General features: G+C 43.2%; 1 protein-coding gene across 1 annotated transcript in view; it reads right to left on the reverse strand.

Annotated features, from left to right (window-relative positions):
• The window catches only part of Atp7b (ATPase copper transporting beta), a 49,317-nt gene extending 27,713 nt beyond the window's left edge, over positions 1-21,604 (reverse strand). The window contains exons 1-4 of the mRNA XM_051182109.1: positions 21,347-21,604; positions 6,724-7,954; positions 1,958-2,215; positions 455-618 (exon numbers count right to left, since the gene is read on the reverse strand). Of these exons, the coding sequence (XP_051038066.1) occupies positions 455-618; positions 1,958-2,215; positions 6,724-7,954; positions 21,347-21,589 (1,896 nt within the window). The 5' untranslated portion in view covers positions 21,590-21,604. The remainder of the gene's footprint in view (positions 1-454; positions 619-1,957; positions 2,216-6,723; positions 7,955-21,346) is intronic.
• Positions 21,605-27,650: the final 6,046 nt, after the last annotated feature.

Genomic DNA, 27,650 nt, shown 5'->3' on the forward strand with positions numbered 1-27,650 from the left:
TTGTGTTGTTTTTCATTTTGGGGAAAACAGGATGGAATCCAAGGTCTCAAGCATACTAGACTAAGATCTACCTACTCCAGCCATTGATATGTCATTGAATGGGGCTCACTACTCCAAGGACTTCAGTATTCTGTCTAGAAATACCTACAGTTGGTTGACCTTTAGACTTGAAGGACTGTGCCACAATGAGCCTCCTAGTTTACCACGTTTACTTACCACCATTTGTGCCTTCTCGTCTCTCAACTTTTACACTTCATCATCTATCTCTCTTGACCCTAGGTATACCCAGTAGAATGGCCTCCTCTCACTCCAATCTTCCTCCCCAGACTAAACAGGTCAAACGAAAGCAAGCATACAGCCCAGCAGCCAGCAAGTATAAGGACAGCAGCTGCCATAGACTCAGCCCTACACCCTCCACAGCCTGCACTCTCTAGGTGATAGCCACTGTACTTACAATCAGTTCGATGTCACCTTCAGAGACTGTATTGTCCTCCATGACTGTTGCTTCAAAGCCCAGGTCCTGGATGAGCTGAGCTATTTGGGGTGGCTGGATGACCTCTGGATTATACTTGACTTCTGCCTTCCCCGACATCAAGGCAACCAACACAGAAAGAACACCTAGAACCGTTGAGTTACAGCTGAGACACTGGATATGATAATGGGCTGGTATTGTCAGCACAGTTTAACCAAGAAAAATACATCCCTAAGGTTCCTGCAGAGCACTAACTCTCAGAATTTGCTAGGCATGAGCGGGGGAGCCATGAACAACTTTGATGTCTCCTAGAACAGACCTGACAAAACTCAGTATCTCCCAGGGTAAGTGCCAGATGACATTTTTAAAAAGGTTCTTCAGGTGACTCTAACTTATATTCGAGAGAGAGAGCTACTGCTCCAAAAGAGTATGTCTCAAACATCAATGGGCATATGAGACACCTGAGGACCTTGTTAAGTCAGACTCTGATTTGGTGGGTCTGAGACTCCAAATGCCCATCCAGGCCAAGCCTTTAGAAGGCCCACTAATTGCATGCACTTCAAAGCAACAGATGTAGCTGTGGTAATCAGAATCACTGTCACAGAACGGGCATACCTTTCTTTCCCTTTCCAGCATTCAAGATTTTCTAAATACAGTTTTACTTACTCTTCTCAAACTTTTAAGGATTTCCAAAATCAAAAACCCTATTAACCATCCAGCTAATACTATCATGTTAGTTTGTGGGGGAGGAAGAGTCACATTCAAATAAGTGAAAGGTGCTTTAGAAAATACACCATGAATAGCAGCAGAAATGTAAGTACTATGAAATTATATTTTAATTTATCCACAACCAGGCCACAGTTGACAAAGGTCCTCCTGCAACAATCCCCATTTAGGATGATGACCCAAGAGCTGTGGTAGTTTTGAAGAATGACCAGAAGGCTGGTAGAACAGGACATCCATCCAAAGTTAAGCCTGATGAAGGACCAGCAGTCAGAGCAGAAAGTTTCAAGCAGCACTGGTCAACTGCACTCCGGTGGGACAGGCAGAGCCTCTACTAAGGGATTTCCAAACAAAAACAAGAACAAGATTATCGCTGCCCTTGCAATTTTAAGGAGCAGTATTATGAACATCATCTGGAGGGAAAACCCAGCAGGCACAGAACTTATAGCCCCTAGCATCAACAGGACAGATATCCAAAACCGGAGAATTTAAGCGCAGGCTAGTTTTCCATTTTCTAGAGGACTGGTGTGGGTAGGAGACTGAATAATACAGGGAAAAGCTAATTGAGAAGAAATCTTTCCATAGAACACAACATGACCTTCGGACTAGACTTCCATGGCTAATGTCCTCAGAAATATATACTTTGTGACAAAGTAAATGCTACCTAAAGGACAGAATGCCAATCTACAGGGACATTAGACAAGCATCTATATTATCATGTGATGGGCTTGCCACTGGATGGCTGGGTGGCAGGCCTCTTACCAGCATGCCTCTGAAGACTCCTTTCTATGTTAGACACACAGGACGCGCAGGTCATGCCTCTGATCTGTAAAAAGCACTTCTGTGATGCTGCTGTTCCCGGCGATGGTGGGGTATCTGACGAGTGGCCGGGGTTACTGTTTGTAGGGATCCCTCTAGTGTTGGAAGCCATGTTCTGCACAGACACTGGTGTGCCACCCAGGGTATGTGGCACAGAATTCCCAGAGCTGAAGTTTCTGACATGGTTGATAGGAAAGTCTTCTATAATAAAATGTGAGAAATAATTAGAAGACAGAAAGCAATTTTGCTAGTTACAACAGGAGGTTCAAGCATGACAATACTCAGATTAAATCTCCTGGAGAAGCTGCATGGGAACTGATATTGCCAACACTGTCTCTCCCCCCTGTATCTGTCAGATAGCTTGGTCAGTGACAAGCGCTGCAAATGTGCCCACCAGGCCTGTGTTTTGTGTTGTCATCCTTCTGATGATGCCTTTGGTAAACAAAGTTCATATGTTAATAAAAACCAACCTTTATAAATGCTTATTACTTTTAATAGATGCTATCTCAACTTGGCAAAAATATTAATGCAGTTTTCTTTGTGCATACATGTGACTTCTCTGTGTGTGTGTGTGTGTGTGTGTGTGTGTGTGTGTGCGCGCGCGCGCGCACATGAGTATGTGTTTGGGCACACAGGTATGTGTTGGTGCATGTGGATATACATGTATGTGGGAGACAGAGGTTGAGGTTAACATCACGTTTCTATATATATGGGGTACAAGTCAGTATAAATTCATGAGGAGGATTCAAGTTGATATCACATGTCTGCACATCCATGTGTGGGGGCACATGAAGAAAGACATGCATATGGAGGACAGAAGTTGACATCACGTGTCTTCTTTGATTACTCTTCACTTCATTTATTGAAACAGCATCTCTCACTAAACCCAGAGCTACCTGGAAAGAAAGCAGTCTCCTTCCATAGCCTGAAAGGACCAGCATCTTCTCCCCCAGAGTTCCAGTGACACAAATGGGCTGCCTCTTGGCTCTATAATGTCTACTGACCTTTTATGTCTATCTGTGAACTACTATAACACTGTATATTTTTTTGAAGGCACAACTTACTTAGAAAAGATATACAAATCTAAAGGGTAAGCACCTCTCCAAGTCTAAAAGACATTAAGTTAGCTTCTTCCTACTACTATAACTATAAATTGCCACAAACTTGGTGGCTCAAAGGTCACAAAGTATTAGAGTACTCTAGTCAGTTACACAACACTATAATCAGGGCATCAGGAGGGCTGTGTCCTCCATGAGGTTCTATTGGAGAATCTGTTTATTCCCAGGTTCCCAGACCCAGTTCCTCATATTCAAAATTGACATTCTCAAATGTCTCTTCAGTTGTCACATCAAACTGGCCCAGCCAGGAAAGGTTCTCCACTTTTACTGGATGATGGGACATAACTGGGTCAACCTGGATAATTCAGCATCTTCCTACCAAAGATCCATTCTTTTCATCCCATCTATACTGTCTATTATGGTATTTAAGATCAAACATTCAAAGGTTCCAGGTACTCAAGTGTGGATACCACACCACAGGGACCATTCTTTTATCTACCACATATACACACAGACAGAACTAGCCAGCACTGTGGTGGATTGAATAAGATGGGCTCCCTGGGGCTCATGTGTTTGCATATGTTTAGTTCCCAATTGGTAAGCTATCTGGGAAGGATTGGGAAGTGAGGTTTGTTGAAGGAGGTGTGTCACTGGGAGTGGGCCTTGAGGTTTCAAAGGCCCATGCCAGCCCCACCCCCACCCCCATCTCTCCACCTGTGGATCAGGATATAGCTCTCAGCTACTTCTCCAGTACCATGCCTGTCTGCCTGCCACGATGCTCCCTGCCATGATGATAATGGACTAAACCCCCTGAAATTGTAAGCAAGCCTCCAAATGAACCCTTTCTTTTATCATAAATGTTGCCTTGGTCTTGTCTCTTCACAGCAACAGAACTGTGACCAAGACTATATAAACTAATATAGAAACATATTCATCATTCCATCATTCATCATAATGCAAAATACTCTTAAGTGTATGTAGAAATAGAAATAGTGTGACTTGATGATAAGACTGCCATTTATTCTAGTACAGGAGACAGGATGACTAGTGACCACTCATGCTGACAACAAGCTATGGAGTCCAACTTTTTCTTCTGAACAAATCTCAATGTTTGTCGGGATGGGTTGCTCATTTTCTGTGACCTGGTAAATAACCTCCACTGATCTTGTGTACCAGCTCTTCAGCATCATAAGCTCAATGACAAGTTAACCTAAATGAAAACTGTCCATACAGGATATCCAGTTAAATTTCATTTCCAAGTCATTGACACTCTTCTCTAATGTAAATATACCTTCATTGTGAATATATTTATACAAAAGAAATCATTAGTACTTATCTGAAATTAGCTGAGTGTTTATATTTTTAGTCACTAGATCCCACACACTTAGTGAATATAATCCTCACAGTTCAACCTAATATAAGTTAGTTCTTTTCTTCCTGTGTTTGCTCAATCAAGTTCAATTCCTTTTAATATGTAGTTCCATAGTCATTCTCTTTTGGTGCCAAAACCTGACTGTACCATAGAAAGATTAAGCCTCACACAAAACAGTTTATATTGAGCCTTTTCAATATGTCTTTGGAGTACAAGATTTACTGTTCTGTTATTTTCTTTATTGACTTTGTTTAAACACAAACACACCACATTCTTTCCAGGGTGTGGAGAACAAAACGTGGTGAGGAAACAAAACAACCCTGGGAACAAAGAAAAAAGCATGTGGCCTCTGTATTTCCCATGCTGCACCTGCTGGGGTGGGAGCTGTGGCTGGTTCCCGAGTGGAGCCGGTAGAGTATTCCAACAGAGGGGTCTTTCCAAGGACACAGCTCAGCTCAGTGGGCAGACAGACGGTATGCAGGCTGGGAAACAAGTACAGAGGCCCTGGGTGCTGCTGGGGCTTTGCCTGGGTGTTCTCTAAGTAGCCTTAAGGGCCAGCACAGACACACCAAGAGCAGCAGCAGGCTCCAAGCAAAAGGCTCAGTGGCCACCATGATCTAGGCCACCATGATACAGACCAGGGAACTAAGGTATTTCACAACATCACAACTCAGAGCTGTCTGCTCAGCAGGTGTCCCAGTCAGCTCTAGTCCCCAACTGGGTAGACTGTGGTCAGGAATGCTTAAGCCCAATGCATTTGACATTAACCTGGGCTACAAAAGTAAAGAGGGAGGGAGGGAGGGAGGGAGGGAGGGAGGGAGGGAGAGAGGGAGGGAAGGAGGGAGGGAGGGAGGGAGGGAATACCCTGTCCTTCATTTTGGGCCTCTCTGGTACCTGCTGCCTCTATCCCCCTCTACATGTCCTCTGCTCTACTGAAAGCCTCCCTAAGAAAGCCAGGCTCCTACTTTCCCTGTGTGTAGAGGACTGATAGCCTCTCCCTAGCTAAATGTGATAGAAGCTGCTCACCTTGGCTTCCATGGCCTCTTGAGCTGCCCTCACCTCCAGGCTGCCATCTGAGAAATGCTACCTGTGTTCTCATCCCCAGCACTCCTTCACTTATCTCCAGCTTCCACACCATCCTTCAGCATCTCAAAATGGGAGCCCTTCCTTATGAGCCCCAGCACACCCACCCTTCCATAAAGGCTCTGTCTAAAAGCCATCAAAGGAAGCAGGAACAGTCATTGTAAAATCCTTTCCTTAATTTCTACTTTTAACAGACAACCCTTCAGTTGCTGCAAGTTTTGAGGCTTTGTTATTTGGTTTTTTGAGATAGGGACTAATATAGCCAACACTAGGCTTGAACTTGCCATGTAGCTGAGGGAGGCCTTGACCCTGATCCTTCTGTCTCTACCATCCCCATGAGGTCTGAAATGTCAGGCATGCAATGTGCCACAATGCATGGCATTTTGTTTTTCAGACAGGGTCTTGCCACTTAGCCAAGACTGTCCTTGAAAACACACACACACACACACACACACACACACACACACACACACACACACACACACACCCCGCATCAACTTTTTGTTTGTTTGTTTTGATTGTCCCTCAGCCTCTTAAGCATTGGCTACAGGTATGTGCCACCATGCCCTGTAAGACTAAAGTTCTGCTGCTTGTTGTTGTTGTTGCTAAAGATTTATTTGTTTGTTTGTTTATGCAAGCTGTGTCCGGCCTGCATGTATGCCTGTATGCTAGAAGAGGGCACCAGCTCTCATTTTAGGTGGTTGTGAGATGCCCTGTGGTTGCTGGGAATTGAACTCAGAACCTCTGGAAGAGCAGCCATGGCTCTTAACCTCTGAGTCATCTCTCCAGCCCCCAAGTTCTATTGCTTTTATGTTGTTCTGTGTTGTAGAGAAATCTTCAGGGAAAGTAACAACTGTCCCTTCAGGAAGAGAAGAGTCTGACAGTCCTATCATATTCGTTTAGAGAATACATGCTCAGACAATGCTCATTTAGAGACTCTCAGGATTCTCTCTAGGAAAGAAGCCCATCATGAATCTACCATCTGAGCATCAGTTATATGAGAGGCAGTAACTGGAAACAGCATTTTCACTCTCCTGCTACTAACAAATGGCAAATGAGCAAAGGTCAGCAAACCTGACTATAACTGCCAATGTGTGAGGCAGTGACAGGGATCACTTAATTCAACTACCTGAGAACCATCATAAGACATCAAGAGAGAACCCCAGATACACTTCAAACAGGTAACAATGACATACCAGAATTCACTGACACCTCAAATCCCATGTCTTCTACAGCAACTCGGAGCTCATCTGAGCTAACTACTGAGGGATCGTAAAGAACTGTTGCAGTCCCTTCAGCCACAGAGATGGATATTCGCCGCACACCTTTTCTCTGGGACAGCATGCCTTCGATGGGCTGAACAGATGATGCACCAGTAATGCCAGTGATGGTGAGCTGTGCAGTGTTGTACCAGCCCTGCTCCTGAGGCCTCTGGGAAGAGCCAGGGAAGGGAAAACTGGAAGACCTTCTCTGAGGCTCATCGCCCTCTACTCCATCAGGAAGAGAAACCTTAAAGTGCCCAGGGGGCAGTGCCTCAATGGCCGTCTGCAGGGACAAGGGGGTGGTACAAGAAGGGTCATACTGTATTTGGGCAGTTTTGCTCTCCAGGGACACTTGAATATTTTGAACCCCTGGGAGTTGGCCTATATTTCCTTCAATATTCAAAACGCACGATGTACAGTGCATCCCATCTATTCTCAGTTGGAGGGTGGCGACGTGGTTCCCCTGGTGCCCCGGGGTCTCAGAGTTATTGGAGTTCTGGTTAGGAGAGACTGCTGGTCTCTTGAGGTTAGTGTTTTCCAACTTGTCTATGTCAATTGGTCCCAGCCTTAAGGGGGCCGTTCTGCTCTTGAGGGCAGCTTCAAATCCCATGTCACAGATGTGGTCCCTGAGGTCCTCAGGTTGAATGAGGTAAGGCTGGTAGGTGATGACTGCCTCTTGGTTGCTGAGGGAGACTTTGACTCTCACAACCCCTTGTAGTTTCCGGATCTTGCCTTCGATGGAGCTGACACAGGACTGACACGTCATGCCCTCCACACGGAGCTTAACCACGGCCTCCTGGGCTGGGGAGGACCTGGACGGCCAGGAGGCTGCCTTTCCTTCTTCAGCGCTGGCCTCAAAGCCCATATCCTCAATCTGAAGGCAAATCTGCTGCAGGTTCATGACTGATGGCACATACTTGACGGTGGCATTGCCTTGTTCCAGAGAAACCTTAATGCTCACAATGCCTTTCAGACTCGAGATCTTGTCCTCAATGGACTTGACACAAGAGTGGCAAGTCATGCCCAGGATGCTAACCACACTGGTGGTGGCTGGGAGTGAGCAGGTGTGGTCCAGACCCCCCTCATAGCCAACATTGTCAAAGGCGAAGCTCTGTTTCATTGCTTGCTCCCAAGGACGTGCAGGCTTGGCAAGCTTAGGTAAGACCTAAAAGGAAAGGAAGTCACATTTTTATCCTTAAGGCTGAGTATTTTTGATAGGGATGCCACACTTGCATTGCCAGTTCTATAAGCACCCACTGCCTGAGGGAAAGTCATGAGCGCCTCCCCACAGGCTCCTGAAGATTGTGAGAATCCTGAAACTCTGCAGAAGGTCTGCTCCTGGGCATAGAAATCCGACTTATCCAGAGTTGAGCTGGAACTACTCCCGAAACCCTGGCTGAACATCAACAGTAAATTTCCCAAAGACTGAATGCTAAGCCCATACGGCTACTCAACCACCTGACAAGCTGTGGTAACAGAAAACAGAGCTAGAAGCAGCCACTCAACAAGAGAGAAACAAGATTTTCATACCGAGCAGCCCAGGACTACATGTCTTATAGCAGGGGACAGCAAGGTAAGTCCACCAGATGTTCTCCTTAGGCACCATCCCCAACCCCTAGATCCAGCCTCCATCCCACATCCTGCCACCAACCTCCAGGCTTGGGCCAGGGCACATACCTGTGCAGTAGCCAGGCCTCATCCTACCACCTGACTTCATTCCCCCGCACCCCCAAGCTATATCCAACTCCAGGCCCAGTTTGGCCCCATGTGTCTTGCAAGATCCACCCTGGTGAGCTTAGCATCTCCTCCTTTCCATGTGCCTTCCTCAGTCCCCAGATCCAGCCCAGGTTCAAATTTAGTGTCCCCCTCCTCATCTGACCCCAGCCCACCCCACCCCAACCTCCAAGCTTGGACTAGAATATCCATACTGTGCACCAGTCCACCCCTCTATGTCCATCTGACTCCATCCCACCCACATCATATTTACTCTCCAAGCCAAACCCAGCCCGTGTGCTGTGTGTGTCCCAGTATGTTATGTCCATATCAGACTCAGAATTAACAAAAGAAGTTCATGTGCCCAGGTCTCATGACAAAAAAAAAAAAAAAAAATACAAACATGAAAAATCAATACAGTATTCTAGCCACCCCCAAACCCCAAACCCAACAGTCCTACAGAATTGTCCTCCAATGAGTCAGAGATGAACAAGGACACATAACAACAAAGATCAAAGAAATTCTGAATATTACACAGGAACAGTAAAAAAGAAGAAAACTGTACTCATTTAAACATAAAAGACTGTATTTCTAGATTCATCCAAACCACCAAAGTTAAACCAGAAGAAATTAATAACCTAACCTAGCCTAACCTAAGAGATACAGAACAAAAGGATACTGGAACAATCACCCCAGTGTCTTTCTCTTTCTGATGACTATGCCTTCAGCTACTTCTCCAGTACCATGTTTGCCTATGTGCTGCCATGTTCCCCACCATGAAGACCTCTGAAACTATAAGCAGGCCCCCAATTAAGTTCTTTCTCTTGTAAGAGTTGGCCTGGTCATGGTGTCTCTTCACATCAATAGAACAGCTTATGACAGAACTTGGTACCAGGACTGGACCATTATCATGACAGGCTGACCATGCTGTTTGTTGGAAGAATGTGAACTTTGGGACTTTGGATTAGGAAAGAAGTTGAATGCTTAAAGTAAGGCTTAATGGGCCACACTAGTAGGGATGCAAAAAGACGATGATGCTGAGAACAATGTATGTTATGGCTACCTGGCTCAAGAGATTTCAGAGGACAAAAATATTAATAAGTGGCCTAGAGACCATCCCTGTGAAATATTGGCAAAGAATGTGGCTGCCTTTTGCACTTGTCCAAAATATCTACCTGAAGCTAAATTGAAGGATTTTCAGTTAATGGCTTTGGCAGAAAAGATTTCAAGACAATCTCATGGCTATCAGTGTCTACTCTTATGCAGATCTGTAACAAAAAAAAAAAAAAAAGGCAAGCTGAGCAAGGAAAAATACAAATATACACTTTGAAGAGAAAAGGAGTACCAGGAAGTGTAATGGAGTTAAGTACAGATATAGAACTCCCAGCTACTTTGCCAGCACTATGTCTGCCTGCATGCTGCCATGCTCCCAGAGATGATGAGAATGGACTAACCCTCTGAAACTGTAAACAAGCCTCAAATAAATTAGTTTTCCTTATAAGAGTTGGCCTAGACATTGTGTCTCTTCATATCCAAAGAACACTAAGACAATTAGATAAACAATACCTAATGCCCCTGACTAGTTCTGAGACAGATGCTCCTCTAAGGGTCACAAAAGAGCTGCTTAAACTATTATACAGCCTATATTTCCAAGCCAGGCAATGGCAGCACACAGCTTTAATCCCAACTCTTGGGAGGCAGAGGCAGGCAGATCTCTGAGTCTGGGACTACAGCTGGGTCTACAGAGCAAGTTCCAAGACATCCAGGCTATAAAGAGAAACTCTGCTTTGAAAAACATAAATAAATAAACAAACAAACAAATAAATAACAATCTATAGCTCCAAACAAGCATGCCACTCACACCCCATCCACAGCCTTCACTGCAGCTCTACTACTGGCTAAAGATACCGTAACCAACCTATACACAGACCCCCCCCCCAAATACAGATGTGCTCTGATGCAGCCATCTGGTGGAAACAAGGCTTCCTCACCCAATATAACACTCTAATTCAAAATGGCACTTTTATACACAAATTCTTACAAGCCTCCTAGTAGTCAAAACTGAACACTATCATTCACTTCAGGGGACATCGGTCAAATTCCCAATGTCTCTACCACTAACAGTTTGGCTGACAAATATGCTAAATAATACCACACACACACTCACCCTTCCAAAAACTAATATTCTTCCCCCATTACTCCAGCAGAGCAAAACAAAATCATTCCACAAGATGGCTCCTGGGATGGGTCATGGTGCTATCAAAATCAACTGTTAAACTCACCCAAGGCTCATAACAAAAATTCTTTTCTTTTCAGCTCTGCATAATCTCTTCCACCCCAGACCTCCAGCCCTCACTCAGTTCCTGCTGGCATGGGATTACCTATCCCACAGGACAAACAACTGCTACAATAGGCCCCCTCTGTTAGCAAAAACCAGTCAAACCACTAACCCCAACTCTGCTTCTGGCTGACAGGCAGATTTAACACAAATGACTCTGTGGAGAAGATACAGACTATCTTCTTGTTCTGCTAGACACAATTGCAAGAGGAGTTCAAGCCTTTCCCACACCAAACAGAAATGCCACAACAGTTTCAAAATCACTACCACCACAGACATAATAATACTCAGTTTGGGCCACTCCTATTCTCAGTAAAAAAAAAAAAAAAACAGCGGCCCCAAATTTATCTCCAAATGCCTAACCATACCCTTTAACATCAAATGATTCCCAATCCCCTGCAAAGTGGAACACATAACTGAACACGAAGAGTCCCTAACCAAACTATCCATAGACTTGCATTTAGAGTGGACCAAACCTCTCCCACTGGTCCTCTAAAGGTCTGTTCCCTCCTGTGTAAGCCATAAACCCAAGTGCCTTTCATCTTTTAGAAGGCAGATCCCTTGTGACCCCAGGATTGCCAGCTCTCTCCATTCAATGCTAACTTCCTGTGCTCCAACTTCCTCTCCTCCAACAAAGCCTGGATCAACATGAACCAAACACTCCCACACCCCCTACTTAACCTCAACCTCCATCTTGAGGTTGGGCAATGGGTATATCTCAGAATTCCAAACATCCCAAACACCCCTACAATGAGAACAGAATGGGCAATTCAAAGTCATTATCACCACCTCCACAGCAACAAAACTCCAAGGGCTTCTGCCTGGAAACCATGAATAAGACAGGGCTGTCCACTCTCTCAACTCCTTTTCAATACTGTGCTCAAAGCACTAGCTAGAGCAACTAAGACATAAAAAGAAAATTAAAATACCAAAAAGAAAAGATTAAGTCAAAGTATTCTTATGATGATATGGCATACACAAAAAAAAAAAAACCTCAAAAATCCCACCTGGAAACTTCTAGAAAAGATAAAAATTTCAATGAAATGGCAGGATACAAAAATCAACTTACAAAAAATAAATAACCTATCTATACACCAACAACTGACACACAGAGAGAGATCGAGAGATCATGGAACCATTCCCGTTTATAATAGCATCAATGATGATAAATTATCTGTAAATAAACTTAAAGGAGGAGAAAGTCATCTACAATAAAAACTTTAAATCTTAGAAATTGAGGAAAATACCTGAAAATGAGGAGACACTCCATGGACTACAATCAACATTATAAAAATGGTGCAACCTCAAACAAAATCCCCATCTCATTCAAAAAAGAAACAGAAAAAAAAAAAAAAAAAAAAAAAAAAAACTATCCTAAAATTCATATGGAACCACAAAAGACCCCTAATAGCCAAAACAATCGTGAACAAAAAGAGCAATGCGGGAAGGATTACAATTCCAGACTTCAAAATATATTATAGAAGCATAATAATATGATAATGGTACAAAATTTGAGATTTCATCTTATCCTAGTCAGAATGGCAAAAGGTCAACTAAACAACCCATAGCAAAAGCTGGAAAAGATATAGAGAAAGGAAATCCTTGCTCACTGTTGCTGGAATTGAAAACTGGTACAGCCGCTTTCAAAACCACTGTGGAAAACCCTCAAAAGCTAAAAATAAATCTACCATATGACCCAGATATACCACTCCCCGGCATCATGTCCCAGAGACTGGAAATCTTACTCCACAAATACTTGCTCGGTCATGTTCACTGCTGCCTTCTCTATTTACAATAGCTAGGAAATGGAAACAACTTAAATGTTCTTCAGCTGTTTAATGAATAATTGAAATGTGGTACATATACACAATGCAGTACTGAAAAGAAAATAAAGTCATGAACTCTGCATTTATATGGATGGAACTAGAGAAGATTACCTTGAGTGGGACACCGCCTTAACCCTGTATGTCTTAGGAAATGTTAGCTGTACTTGATCACCTTTGGGTGCAGGCTACAAATACACACTCCCATGGCCCAGAAGCACTGGAATGTACAGGTGGTCTACATGCCTGTGAACAAAGCTGTGGAGGTATGCTGGGGTGAAATACAAAAATCTGCTTTACACGGTACGCACCAAAACCTGGTTCACTGTCTATAAAATCCCTTCAAAGAGACAAATGCCAACAATTCAACGTGAAAAGGAAGACAGTTTGCCCCCCAAAAAGGAAAACAAAATTAGCAAAAAAGAAAGGCTAGGCCAGGTGCTGTGGTACACACCTGTCACCTCAGCACCTGGGAAGCTCAAGTGGGAGGGAGGGTCACAGGTTCCAGCCCAGCCTGGGCTGCACAGCATGGTCCTATCTCAAAAGCAAGACATGGGGGCTGGAGAGACAGCTCAGCAGTTGAGAGCACTGGCTGCCCTTTCAGGGAACCCAGGTTCCATTCTCAGCATTCACATGGTGGCTCACAACCACCCAACTCCAGGTCCTGAGGGTCTAATGCCCTCTGTTGGCATCTGCAGGGACTGCATGCACATGATACACCAGACATACAGACAGGCAAAACACCCACACTCTTTAAATATAAAGGTTAAAGACACTTTTTAAAGAATAGGCCTCTCTCTGACATCCTGAAAGGCAACTGAACCTCTCTGGTGGGCAATCCAGCAATACCTACTAAAATAAATTCACACAGGTTTGACTCAGCAACTCAACTTCTAAGACTTATCCAAGGAATGTTCAGGCTAAAATGAAGTGCCTAGCGCAACAAAGACATTACATTCCATAAAAGTAGAAACTACACATATCTATCAACAAGAGGAGTCTGGTGAAGTAAGTTACTATATAGCCTCACAGTAGAGTGCTACACCGCTCTTAAAATGAATTAGGCATCACTGTACATATCCATACAGACTGGTATCTGATATATCGTTCAGTGGCAAGAACAAGGAACAGAGTATGTAGTGTTCCATGTTTAGGTTCTCTGTTGCTATACAACTCAAACTTAATGGCTCATAATGGCAGCTCAGTTTTCACCTTGGATGTGAGTCAGTAGTGAGGGATCATCCCTGCCCCATATATCATCATATACAATGGCCTGGATGGAGCTGATTCACTCATCATATGCCTGCTAAACTGAGCCTAGCTGCCCGCTGGCAGGTCAGCTGAAGCTGTTGGCAGTGAGGTTGGTTCACCATGTAGCCTTCCCTTTTGACTAGCTAGCGGATCTCACAGGTAGTAAGGGGATCAGGCTGTATTCCCAAGGAGCAAGTCTCAATATGTAAGCGGTATCAGTATTCCTGCTGGCCAAGGTCAGTCCCAGGTAAACAAAGTTGTGTTGGAAGGGAACTAACACAGGGCTTGGATAAAAATAGCAGTAACTGTGAGACAAGAGACGGTTACTCAAGTGGATTATTACGGAAATGCCTAAGAAACCACTATGGTATGAAGAGGATGGTAGGGCAGCTGAGGAGGTCATGTGGCAGTGATACAAGGAAGTCACTTTTAATATGCAATTTATATGCAGTGCACAAAATTCTAAACACTAATTTAAAACAACATTATGAGCACAACATAGGCCCAGAACAGTGACTTGATTGTGATTGGCAATGATTAAAGACTGATTCAACTGAAAGAAAAACAGTTCGGAAGAACTAAGAATCGATTTAAGAACATTTACTTCCGCACAGCATAACAGAAAGTAGAAACTGCCTCACTGAAATAAGACAAAACCCTCCAACCAGCTAGTGTGCTGGAGAAAGGAAGCTCTATAGATTCTCTCTATATCCACCCTCCATGGGGTCCCAGCTCTGCCTACAATACACCAAAGTTAAGGCCAGTGCCAGCTCTCAACATCTGCACAGCTGAGTCTACATGTTCCCAGCAGAAGGATTACGGAAGTGTTAGAAGCAGTTTATCAGTGACAGACAATACTAAGTACTCACCCAATTCTAGTCAGGCAGGTCTTCCACAACAGGCATCTATCAGACAAAGCTTTTCAAACAACAGTTATGAAACACTTGGCCATCAAGAACCATCGCCTTCATTCTTCTGTTGCAGTACTGAATGGACCTAGGGCCCCCTGTGTGCGTGAGTGTCCTACCCCGGAGCCACACCATAGCGAGAACAATCTGCTGACAGTTACACAGTGTTTGGATAGCTTTTAGTGTAGACACATGATGTGTACATGCTCTTAAGTCCATTCTTTAATGCAATATTTGTAGAGAGAAGAAAAAGGAACCCTCTTTCTGAGTTTTATATTTAAAATCAACACAGGCTTAGATTGAAAGTTCTGCCAAACAACCCTGGAGTTAGACCGAGGCTAGGCTAGAAACTGTGTCCAGGAGCAGGCTTATGGAAGCCTTTTTTTTTTTTTTTTTTTTTTTTTTTTTCACCTCATTCCATCCATCTGGGAACTCTTGCTGCAGACCTACATCAATTTGAGGAAAAATTTTTGGTAGCCCCTGGTAGAATCTTTTATGGTTTGTTTGTTTTTATGTTGTTTGAAGCAGGTGTCACTGTAGCCCAGAACCTCGGTTGTCCCACGGTTATAGGGATGCTGCTTTGCTCAGCCTCTCCTCCTAAGTCTCTGTTATCAGACTGGAAAGGGCAGATGACGAAAATGATAGCCAGACTCACAGCAGCTCACACAGGGCTAGGGGTGTAGCTCAGTGGTAGAGTGAGTGCTCCGTATTCAGGAGAGGAAAGGAGGAGAAAGGGATCTCTTGCAAATCAGCATGACTAGGTGTCAATCTCTAATATCCCCAATATGGAGGAATTGATGTCTCTATGTTGAGCACTGCAAACATACAGGAATACCCATATGCCTATTCATCAGTACATACCTTTTTAAGTTATCTTTAAGTATTATAAAATAATGTTTTTAAATGTATATTTTGAAACTTTAAAATTTTTAATTTAAAAGACACTCATCACTTTGTGTGTGTTGTTGTTGTTTTGTGTGAACATGGATATGTGCATATATACAGTACTTAAAAGGCAATAAGCATCTTCCTAGCAAAAGTGAGTAAAATTGATAAACTCTCTCTTTATATATATAGATATATAGATATAGATAGATGATAGCTTATAGTACCATAATGTTATGTTACATGTTGATTATAATGTATATAATGTTGACAATATATACCATATATATAGTATTATTAGCAAAATAAATTCACAATAAAAATTGTAATACAGTGGTACCCTCTCCTAGTGACACTTCACACTGTCTCAGTGGGTTCAGAGGCAGGGACAGGGCTCCATGTTGTCACTTGCAGCCGCCTGAGAAATCTCCTTATTCTCTTACATACCTAGATACAGGCAAAACTAGATCATTGACTATAGCAAAAATTGAAGCTCTATGAAGCACAAGCGAACATGGAGCAGAGTCAGAGAGTAAAAACACAAAGGCGCTCGCAGAAAGAATAAAGTCCAGGGTGTGGCTCCTCATGGTAGCCCAGTGATGGGCCTTGGCATTAGTCAGATGCACCACTTTCCTCAAAGGGTTGCTAATAGTCTTTCCTTTTCATTTTTAAAATTAAAACAAATAAAAACAAAACCTTTCATGTGTAGGGCCAGAATGGGGGTCACTGATTTGGACACACTGGCTGGCCAGAAGGCCCCAGGGATCCTCCAGCCTCTGGCTCCCCAGCACTGGGATTTCAGAGGCCATGAGCCTGGCTTTTACATGGATGTTGGGGTCTAACTCAGGTCCTCACGCCGGTGTGGCAAGCACTTCACCAGCTGATTCCCTAGCCCCATCCTTTTCTCTTTAATAAATGAAATTATAGAGTGACTTTAGAGGTGCCCCAAGTGGGATTACAATCCGATTTTTAAAAAACAGGATTGTACAAAAGGGTTAGGACATGTTCTTTTACTATAAGGAGTTTCTGATGGGATTCCTAGAAACTGTAAGGTTTTAAGCAGAGAAGAGAGAAAGGCCTTAAGCAAATGTCAATCACGCTGGAACCCTTGATTCTCGGCAGGCAAGTAAGAGGATTTTAAGCAGATACTGGCTGGTAAAGGGTTCTGGATTCTCCCCACACTGCATTGGCCTTCCCTTCCTGTCATTTCTCACAGATCCTCCTGCAAAATTGTACCAGCTATTTCAAAGAAATCTCAGCGCTTCCAACTAGTCCTATTGTAACAACTACTCCACAACACACACTTTTTTGCCTTCGAATGTGTATTTTCTTCAATAACTCTCCACTTAAAGAAGAGTGGCTTTCCCTACCAAACAACAAAGGCTTAATTGATAGGTTAATCTCTATCAAATAACTGTAAAAGTCTTACAAACAAAAAAAAAGTTTGACTAAAGTAATCGTAAAGTAACCTAACTGAAAACCACAAGGTGGAGCTGGAGAGTTGATTTTGGTGGTTAAGAGTGTGCTGCTCTTTCAGAGGGCTGCCCTTCCATTCCCAGCACACATGTCAAGTTCACAACTGCCTAGCATGCATTCCAGAGCATCTGATGCCCTCTTCTGGCCTCTGCCGGTACCCGCATGCATTGCACATACCTACACAGATACACATAATTAAAAATAAAAACCAAGCGATATGATTATGTAAAAGGGTTACGTGGAATGTGTAAACACATATCAACTCATTAGAATGTCAGCACTGGCACTAACTATATTTATACCACACGACAGAAATCAATAGACTTAGGGTATTGTTGTTATTGTTAGACTGTTAAATGATCATATTTGACTATATTTGATGAATGAATTTTATTATTACAAAAAAAAAAACTAAAGTAGTTCTCAACTTTCCCAATTCTGTGATCCTTTACAGATTCCTCGGATTATAGTGACCTCCCATCATAAAATTATTTTTGTTGTTACTAGTCATAACTGTAATTTTGCTAGTGTTATGAATCATAATGCAAATTTCTGTGTTTTCCATGGTCTTTGGGGGTCGCAGCCCATAGGGTGATAGATGACCTCTGCTATAGTGGCAAAGAAATGTAGTTCTTTCTGCGGGGAAGCACAGGTAGACCAGCTTCATGTAAATCAAACACACATCTTTAAAAAATGTCGCTGTGAATCTAATGCAATGTTTATAGCAGCATTACTGAACACATACATGACGAGAACTCATTATTACAGTCTTCAGAAAAAGAACTGGGAGTGGCTCACAAAGCCACTTTAAAGTATTAAGATATTAAGTATAAAGATATGAAGATCTTTTCACTGACAAGCTGACAAGCTTGTTGGGACCATAAGAAAGCACATGCAGAAACAATTCACAACCAGTGTTTACAGAAAGGTAAATGTGTACTTTTTCAAAAAGCAGTTCTCAAATAGGTAGTGCTTATCAAAATGCTAAATGCCCATTGCCTTTGTCCTAGGTCCCAGGACATTTTCTCTGAAACTCTGAGAATTTCATTATGTGAACATATGAAAAGATATCTATAGTTGCTAAAAGAAAAGAGTGCAGAACAGAACTAGGTCATGATTTAATTCTAAATTGAATAGAATGTATGTTGTGTTGTATAAGAAACACAAGATTTAAGCAAGAAAAACTTATTAATCTAAAAAGCAACTTTAAAATTTTTAATTACTTTGTGTGTGTGTGAGAGTGTGTGTGTGTGTAAGTGTGTGAAGGGCATGAGCATGCCATGACACACATGTGAATGTCAGAGGACAGCTTTCAGGAGTTGGTTCCCCTCTTTCCCTGTGTGGGACATGGAGATCAAACTCAAGTTTTAAGTCTCGGCAGCAGGAGCTTTCGTGGCTGCTACAGTGATGAGGATACCTCTTTAGATTATGGTGAAAGTAAGTGGCAATTAACACATACAATGCCAATTGCTAAACGGACATCCAAACTTTGATCCATAACAGGCTTGGATGCAATACACTGTTCACAGTGAACAAGTATTCAACTACAATGGGCTTGTAGATTGGTCCCTAGGGTCATAAACCAGTTACTTTAAATGTCCTCTACTTGAAGATTATTTAAATTCCTTCTAAAAAGTAATCTCAACTTTTTAAAATGGTATTTGAATAAAAATTATAATGCAGATGTATCTATATACTAACAGAAAATGTTCCCCAAACAATTAAGTTAAAAGAAGATCAGGCAATTATCTGGGCTCACACATATAATCCCAGCACTTAAGAGGCTGAGGCAGGAAGGTCTGATTCCATATTTGAAAATATGCACATGAGTGCACACAAACACAGTCATATATATACATATGCATACATGTAGGGGGAAAATGACCACTTTCTTCATTTTATCTTCCCATATTCCTCTCATTCCACCACAAATTTGTTTAGGAAGAAGTTTCCCATGAATTTTTGTTTATAATAGACCTAACACAGTATCATAATCAGTGATTTGCTTTAGTTGGTAAAATACCTGCCATCTAAGCATGAGGATCTGAACTTGACCCCAGCACACAAACTTTTAAAAAGCAAGGCACCACACACAGCTGTAATCCCAGCACCAGTGAGGAGATAGAAGGGATTCTTGAGCATGAAGCCAGCTAGTCTGGCCTAAGAGGAGAGCTCCGGGTTCAGTGAGACCTTGTCTCAAAACCTAAAGTGGAGCCCATAATGAAATGAGGAGTGCCTACTAAGTAAGGCTTCCTCGTCAGCTTCTCTTCTGAGCGGCTGCCACCCTTGCCAGGTTCAGGGGACTCTCAGCCCAAGAGACTAGTGCTGACCATTAAAATGCAGCATAGCTTGAATCTCAGAGTCTGGGTTTACAAAGGCCAGGAAGTCTGAAGCATTTCCCCAAGGAAAACGCTTACTAGTCTCCTTTCCACAACACTTAGCTAAAGATATAAACGTCAGCTATGAGTCTCGTACACCAGTGACACAGCATGCATCAGAATAAACGCTTTGTTATTCTTTAGGGTTCTAAAAGGTTGAGCAGTTTGCCTGCCTGTTTAATGTAGTTTAAAGAGCCTCAAAGTAAAAACTGAACGGTGACTCTCCCTGGAAAGCAAAGTAACAGAAATACACTGAGCATGGAGTTTGTGTCTGGCCTGCCTGACCTACCCAAACTAGCCAATTTCACACATCCCTGCCCAGAAAAAAAAAATTGGAAAGGGTCTCTTAGAACTATCTACAAATTCATCCAAAATAAAAAGCAGTTAAAATTGGGGGAAATTAAACCAGGGCCCATGTTCTACACCTACTAAGCCTTATCTCTGAACTTAAAAAAAAAAAAAAAAAAAAAAAAAAAAATGATTTTACTATTTTAAAAATAAATATCTCAGAGGATAATACTGGCACACACCTTTAATCTCAGCACTTGGGAGGTAGAGGCAGGTGGATCTATGTGAGTTCAAGGCCAATCTGATCTACAAAGTGATAGTTCCAGGATAGCCAGAGATGTTAAACAGAGAAACCCTGTCTCAAAAAAAACCAAAATAAAATAAATCTGAGTGTCCTGGTTAAAGAGATGATAGCAAAATATGGAATCTTTTAAATAAAACTGTTTGTTATCAATATCCAAGAACAATAGGTCCTTAACATTAGTCAATCTCTCTCTTTCCCTCCCTCCCTCCCTGTCTGTCTCTCTCTCTCTCTCTCTCTCTCTCTCTCTCCCTCTCTCTCTCTCTCTCTCTCTCTCACACACACACACACACACACACACACACACACACACAATTTGGTTTGGGAATTTTCAATGAGTGAATACCAGGAGAAGCATGGTGGTAGCAACCCTGTAATCCTAGCACTTGGGACACTGAAGCAGAAGGATTTTTGTAAATTACAGGGTTACACACAGTGAGTTCTTAGCCAGTCTGGTCTACAGAATAAGATCCTGCATAAAAATATTAAATAAACAAGAATGGGACAACAAAAATGAAGAGCAGAAAAACTCTTAAAAGAGGGGAAGTGTTTAATGAAGACTTCTCTTTGTCTCCAGGAGGATGGATGCCTTCAAAATGATTTTTCCCCACACCTGCCGATTCAAGGAAAGAATCCCATGTAGACCACCACCGGTCCACTTGGAAACGCAATTAAAACCACCACTCTTACAAAACCCTGTACAGACTCTTGAGCAAAAATAACCTTTGGCAGAACAAAACTTACATTGATTTGTTCAAGAAAAAGCAGATTCCCTTTGAAGCCACGTTTTTAAAGTATTTTGTCTGAGAAGTTGAGATCAGCAAAATAAGGAACATAGTTCATAAAAAGGAAGAAAGGGGAAGTATGAAGCAGGGACAGAGACCTGTGTAGCATGCTTGTCACAAATAAACCCAAGGGAGACCTGCCTGTCTAGTTTGTAGATTGGGAAAGTTGTGCTTAACAAACTTTCCTGAAAATATAAAGCAACAAGATCCAAACTTCACACTCTCACCTGACCCTAACCCTTGGACTTGACTCCTGTGAGTATGACACCTGTACACACACACACACACACACACACACACACACACACACACACACACACACAGCCAAGTTTCTCCTCATAGGAAACCTAGATCTACCTCCAAGTGCAAACCTAGTCTCAGTCCCCAGAGCCTCTTAGCCGGTGCACTGACCTGGGAACTCCTTTCCAGGGTTCTAGTTAAAACACACGGTGACAATTCTTCTTCTGGCTGGGGAGGATCTTTCTCCTCTGAAGACTCCAGGTTGGCCAAGCCCCGAACCCCAGAGCTCCTCCTGAAAGAGCACCTCTTGTGTACAGACAGTAATGTCACCTGTGGATTACTCAGAGTAGCCAGGAAAGATTGCTCCAGGTTCTGGTGCACCTTGCCCTTAGCTTTCTCCATAGCTAGGTCCATTGTCACTCCTTCTCTTCCCACTGATGCAGTTCGGCTTCACGACACTTCTGGTGGTGTGAGGAAAATGCTTTCAAAAGGTCTCATTAGCAGGGACAGGCACCCTTCCCAGCTGGGCAAATTACAAGCAGGGAGAGACAGTCTTCAGTCTGCAGCCAACTCAGGAACTTGCACGAATTGCATACTGCAGCCGGGTGCCTATTTGCTTTGTTTATCTCCACCCAACCCAATTGGCAGCCTCTCACTCAGCACAGGTGTGGGGTACTGTGGGCCCCAGCACAAAATCCATACACACAGTACTGAACAGCCAGGAGCCCAGCACCTAATCATCTTCCAAAGCTAGGCACAGCTTTCTTTTGGCCACCTGTACTCCTAAGAAACCTGGCTAGAGACAGAAGTGATGGGCCACTTCCTCGTAGTGCCAAGCTGCAAGGGTTTTCCTGGAATAATTTCAGTGCCCTTTTCCAGAGCTCCAGCACTGGCAGAGGACAGCCTACTGGGTAAGCGAAGTATTTCCCGGACAGCATGACTTGCATTCCCAAGCAAGTGTTAGAAAGCTCCATGTTTCCTGCAGCTTTGCTTTCCCTTGACTTCAGTCAGAACTGACTGCACAAACTCACAGCTAACAAGGTGCATTCATCCTTTATATTGGCACAATTGGCAGAAACTAATCCATACTTCAGGCTTCTCAGGCTACCTGTTCCACCTGAGGATTACCAGACAGAGACACACCAGTGTGGAAATGCAGGCAGTTGCCCTCTGTCAGGCAGGGCAGTCTCCTTTCCCATCCCCCACTTGACCCATTCAGAGTCTGAAAGGAAGGTGACTTCATACCCCATGGGAGGAAAACTCACAGACACTAATCTTGGCAACACCTACTATTGGTGTGTGGAAGGTACACAGTGCAGATTGAACTGTATCAGTGTAAAAAGCATCCACTCTGCTCATTTCTGCATTACTCCCCACAGCTGAATGAATCATGTTCAGATCACTGGAACATGTATTTAGAACCCATGCCCTTCTGTGTACACACAATGACACCTCTTTCTATCTGAAAATGGCCTCAAGAACTCTGGACTAAAAGATCTGTCCTTGAGCTACTGGTTGCAGGGCTAGAGCTCAGGTGGAACTGCTTAACATGTTCCACCCCAGGTTTCAGCTCCACTACTACAACCAACCAACCCAACAATCAACCAACCCAACAACCAGCCCAACAAATAACCAATCCAACAACCAGTCCAACCATCAGCCCAAAGTCAACCAACCCAACAGTTAACCAACCCAACAACCAACCAACCCAACAATCAACCAGCCCAATAATCAACCAACCCAATAACCATCAAGAGCTCTGTTTCTTTGATTGAGGGAAAGCAAGCCTACCAGTGGTCCACTTGCCAAAGGCATTCACTGTTTTTTCCTTACCATAAAGATCTGACGTTGCTATAACTTGTGAAGCATGTTCAGTCAGTCAATTCTTCCAAAATGTATATGCATTTTATTTTTATCTCCCAAATATGGACCAAAACCAAAAGAGAACCTGCCTCAATTTCCAAGAAATGCTGACAAAGACAAAGCCCAACAATGGAAGGACAGCTAGGACACCAGAGGCTTGGGCCCCCAGCCTTCCTGCCAGAGCTCAGCACTACAGCAGCTGGGACTACTCAGAGCCTTCCTAGCTAGTGGCCCTATTTCCTGCTGAGATGTCAGGTTCCTATAAGCTTGCTGATCCTTGAGTTTGTTGTACTGGGGGGCAACGCAGGTGGATAATCGAAGTTTATCTCTTTAACCCATTAGACTGTTGCAAAATTTTAGACATTTTGACAGAAATCATCTCCAGAGGTATCATGTCTTTTAAAATATGAATTACTAGAGTTTTAACTTTTCTTAGGTGATATAAGATCGTTACAAATACAAATGCTTTAGCATTGGATTCAATCTGACTTGACTGCATCTTAAGTCAAAATGATTCTATACTGATTGCTTTCCCAAAAATAATTTCCTGCACTGGTCTATAACCAGACCCTGACCTGGGGATGTCCCTGACATCTTTGATACCAGCTTGAAATCAATCAGATATACTTGAAATGGATGAAGTCACCTCTGCTTTAACTATACTGTGCTGGGGGAGGGGGAGGTAATAAGGATCAAACTTAAGACACTGACGCATGCTAAGCAAGTGTTCTACACTGAGCTATGAGCCTTCTGACCCAGATTGCTGGGATCCAATAGTTCTATGTTGGGTTGTTTGTTTATTTGTTTTTTTCAAGACACTGTTTCTCTGTGTAACAGTCTTGGCTATCCTGGAACTCATTCTGTAAACCAGACTGGCCTCAAACTCAGAGATCCACCTGCCACTGCCTCCCGAGTGCTGGGATTAAAGGTGGGTGTGCCAACAGTGCCCAGCTGGGAGCCGCTAGTTTTGCTGCCACCCTCGACCTTACTTTGGTAAGACCCTGATACACTGCACTCTATGCAACTCCATATGTTCACCCTTCTTCAGTGTCACAGTACCTCATGAGTGATCCTCATCTCCAAGGACCAGATATTTCAGAAAGGTGGCTAAAGTATGCCGGGATTTCTGTCCTAGATGCTTTTATATAGTTCATTCTGCTAACTCATGAAACATGGAAAATTTAAATGCTTTCTTGTCCAGTGTGTCACTTAGATAATCACAACACAACCAGAAAAGTGAGGAAGGGTCAGTTTGGGAAAGGTTAGACCTTGTCTTGGTGATGACTGGTAATCACCAGGAGACTTTTGTTGTTGCTGCTGCGAGCAGCAGGCATGTGTGCCTGAATGTTTGGGCTCCTGTTTTTACTTTTTGTTTCTGTGGTACTAAGGTAGATCCCAACACCTCCTACATAATGGGCAAGCACACCTGAAAGAATTTTTAAGCATACGACTTACAAAACTGTAATATAATTGTGATATGGAGATACAGTTCTGTTAGAACACAAAGACAGAGGAAGGCATCATTACAACGCTTACAGGCGCAGGCCGCTTTCTTGAGCCAGAAGATCTAATCCAAACTCCCCTTTCATCTTCCCCTCCCATCTGACCCCAGTCCCCTCTTAATCCCATTGCCCAGACTACTCTGATTTAGCCTGCCTGCCTCTCTTCCGAGTTACCTCTGTCCCCTACAGCAATTCCAACAGCACTGAGGTCATCACTATCTATCTGCACATGTATTCCTTGTTAGGGAAATTCCAGCCAGCAAGAGCAGAGCATGAACTTGGAAAAACAGAAGAAACTCTTTAATTATAAGAGGATTCAACCCAAGCTCACACTTTGAAAAGGTCCTGCAACTTTTATAGATCTGGAAACAGTGGTTGTCATTGAGTCCTGTGTCCACCAAAATGAATTTCCATCAGGCATGTTTACAGAAACAGACTTTTTTGGGGGGGGGGTTTTCAAGAGGGGGTTTCTATGTGTAGCTTTGGAACCTATCATGGCACTTGCTCTGTAGACCAGGCTGGCCTCAAATTCACAGAGATCTGCCTGCCTCTGCCTCCCAAGTGCTGGAATTAAAGGAGTTCGACACCATGGTCAGGCCAGGAACAGACATTTTTTGTACAGAGATGTTTTTCAGGTAGCAATAAATGTAAGTAAATATTTGTTAGAGTGATCAAACTTCAATGTAACCAAATTGGGGAGAAGGACAAAGTGAACCACCCAATGCATCGTCCCAATGTGACCACATTAAATAAATCTCCTTTTTTCTAATTTTTATTTTAATTTGGTTCTTTTAATTCAGGTGGCCAGACTTGACTTGAGGCATAGGTGGTGACCCTGCCCCTTATCCTCCTGTCCCCTCCTTAACATTAGTAGTAATTAGGGCATACAAACTTTGGCAGGTAAAAGGATATATTTCTTAGCAAACAGCAAACAAGATAGCTGTGGCAATTACTCTTCCAGGTAGTGTTTATTTTTCCCAGCAAAAGGTGTAGGGGGCGTCTCAAGGAGCAGGCAGAAATCAGCACACTTCAGTAAAACCAACTTATTTTACTTCTACCTAACCCTCTGGTTACTAGGCAAAGATTTCTATGAAGCTATTATAACATAGAGTAATAATTTAGTTTTATTAGGTATTTACAAATACATGCATATATGTGTAATTATATAAATAGTCTCATCATCTCCTGTTCATTATCTTTCCTAGAAGTCAAGTGCCCTCTGTCCACCAACTCTACAGATTATCCACTCTTGCTTCTACTGCCTAGTAGGTGCTCAGTTCTGAAAAACAGCTAAGCTCTGGAACACAAGGATCAACCATCCAAGGTAATGAACAAATGTCAGGTGCTAAGTAAGTCTGTTTAAATACATTTAAATAAATGAGTTGAGCTGTAGGCACAGAGTAGAGTGTGCTTTTCTTAACTAGAATTCTTAAAGGGGTTTTGGTTCTGTTTTTCTTTTTGATGGGGTCTTACTAGAGCCCTGGCTGGCCTTCAACTTACCACATAGACCAGCCCAGCCTTAAACTTGTGGCAATCTCCTGCCTCTGCTTTCTGAGTGCCACTGTTATAGACATGGCCCACCGTGCCTAGAAGTTCTCCCTAGAATTGTGCGATGCTTTTCTGTCCCCTTTATACAAATCCAAGGGCAAACTCCATTACTCTCTTATTCCTTCTGGAACAACAGGTCTTCCAGGTGTCTTCTTGCACCCATGTATTTTGACTCCCACATGTGCAAACTTTGCTGTTCCTTAAAACAAAACACATGTGCGCGCGCGCGCACACACACACACACTTATATATACATATATATGCCACACACCCCCTTTGCTGTCCCAAACAACTATTTTGCAAGCTGAGAAGCCTGGGCCCCAAAGGCAGATGGGCAGCTCATGTTTCCATGAGCCCCTAGGACAAAAGGGCCCTGTTCGGGGGAGGGGCATCTGGCGAAGAAAACTTTTCAACACTCAAAAAGATTACCAGCTCAGCCCAGTAGAGCTTCCACTAGGAAAGGCCTCCAAGAAAGACCCTGGGGCGGGTCCAAGGCACAAGAAGAGTCTCAGATTCTATGACAGGACAGGACGGCAGAATCTGACACTAAGCTGCATGCTGGACACAGAGTCCAAGGAAAGTTTCCCACACTGAGAATATGGTTAGCACAGACACCACAGTCACCAACCACAGCTAAGGGTCCATCCTTCATGCCAGAACACAGATCACTAAGACTGAAAGCCACATGTTAAGTGTACACACAGCACAACATCCCCAAAAATCTTTCTCTAGGGTCTAGCCCTGTAAACCTTGCCTGAGCCTCTCTCTCCTCCATGTATCCTCCCAGATTTTCTAGATCTAGCCTGGGTCCCACATCCAGTGTCTAAGACTAGTCTTACCACCTCTGCCTTTATCACAACCAGTCTCTAGGTTTCTGCCTACCCACCAACTCACAAGTTCATCCCACACCATACAAAACCTCTGCACCCAACCCCACACTCCAGGCTGAAACTGGGACATGCGTACTACATCATTAACCCAACCCCATCTGTCTACCTGACTTCATTCCATCTAAGCCATCTCCAACCTCTAGGCCCAAACGCTCTCATGTGCTCTCTTCTGCCCCAAGCTGCTCTGTCCATATCATACCAGATACAGAGAAAGAGAAGTCCACATGCCCAGATCTCATGGCAAAAATGCCAACAATATCAAAGATCAAGCCAGTACCTCCTCCCTTCCTAAATCCACCGGTCACATAGAAATGTTGTCGATGAGAATTAACTATATGAGCCCAAGGCACAAAATTTAAAAAGAACAATCATAAGCATCATAGAAGAATTCTAGGAGTTTACTGAAGACACAAAGAAACAACACAATGAAATTAAAGAGAAAGAGCTTAAGAATAAACTCCTGAGTGATGATCCGCAAACAGCCAGGCGTGATGGTGCACCTCCCAGCACTCGGAGGCAGAGGTAGACAGATCTCTTTGAGTCTGGTCTACATAGTGAATTCCAGGACAGCCCATGCTGTACATTGCTGAGATCTGAGATCTTGTCTAAAAAAAAAAAAAAAAAAAAAAAAAAAAAAAAAAAAAAAAAGGAGGAGGAGGAAAGGAAAGGAAA

Source organism: Phodopus roborovskii, unplaced genomic scaffold (genome assembly GCF_943737965.1).
Source record: "Phodopus roborovskii unplaced genomic scaffold, PHOROB, whole genome shotgun sequence".
Classification (NCBI taxonomy): Eukaryota; Metazoa; Chordata; class Mammalia; order Rodentia; family Cricetidae; genus Phodopus; species Phodopus roborovskii.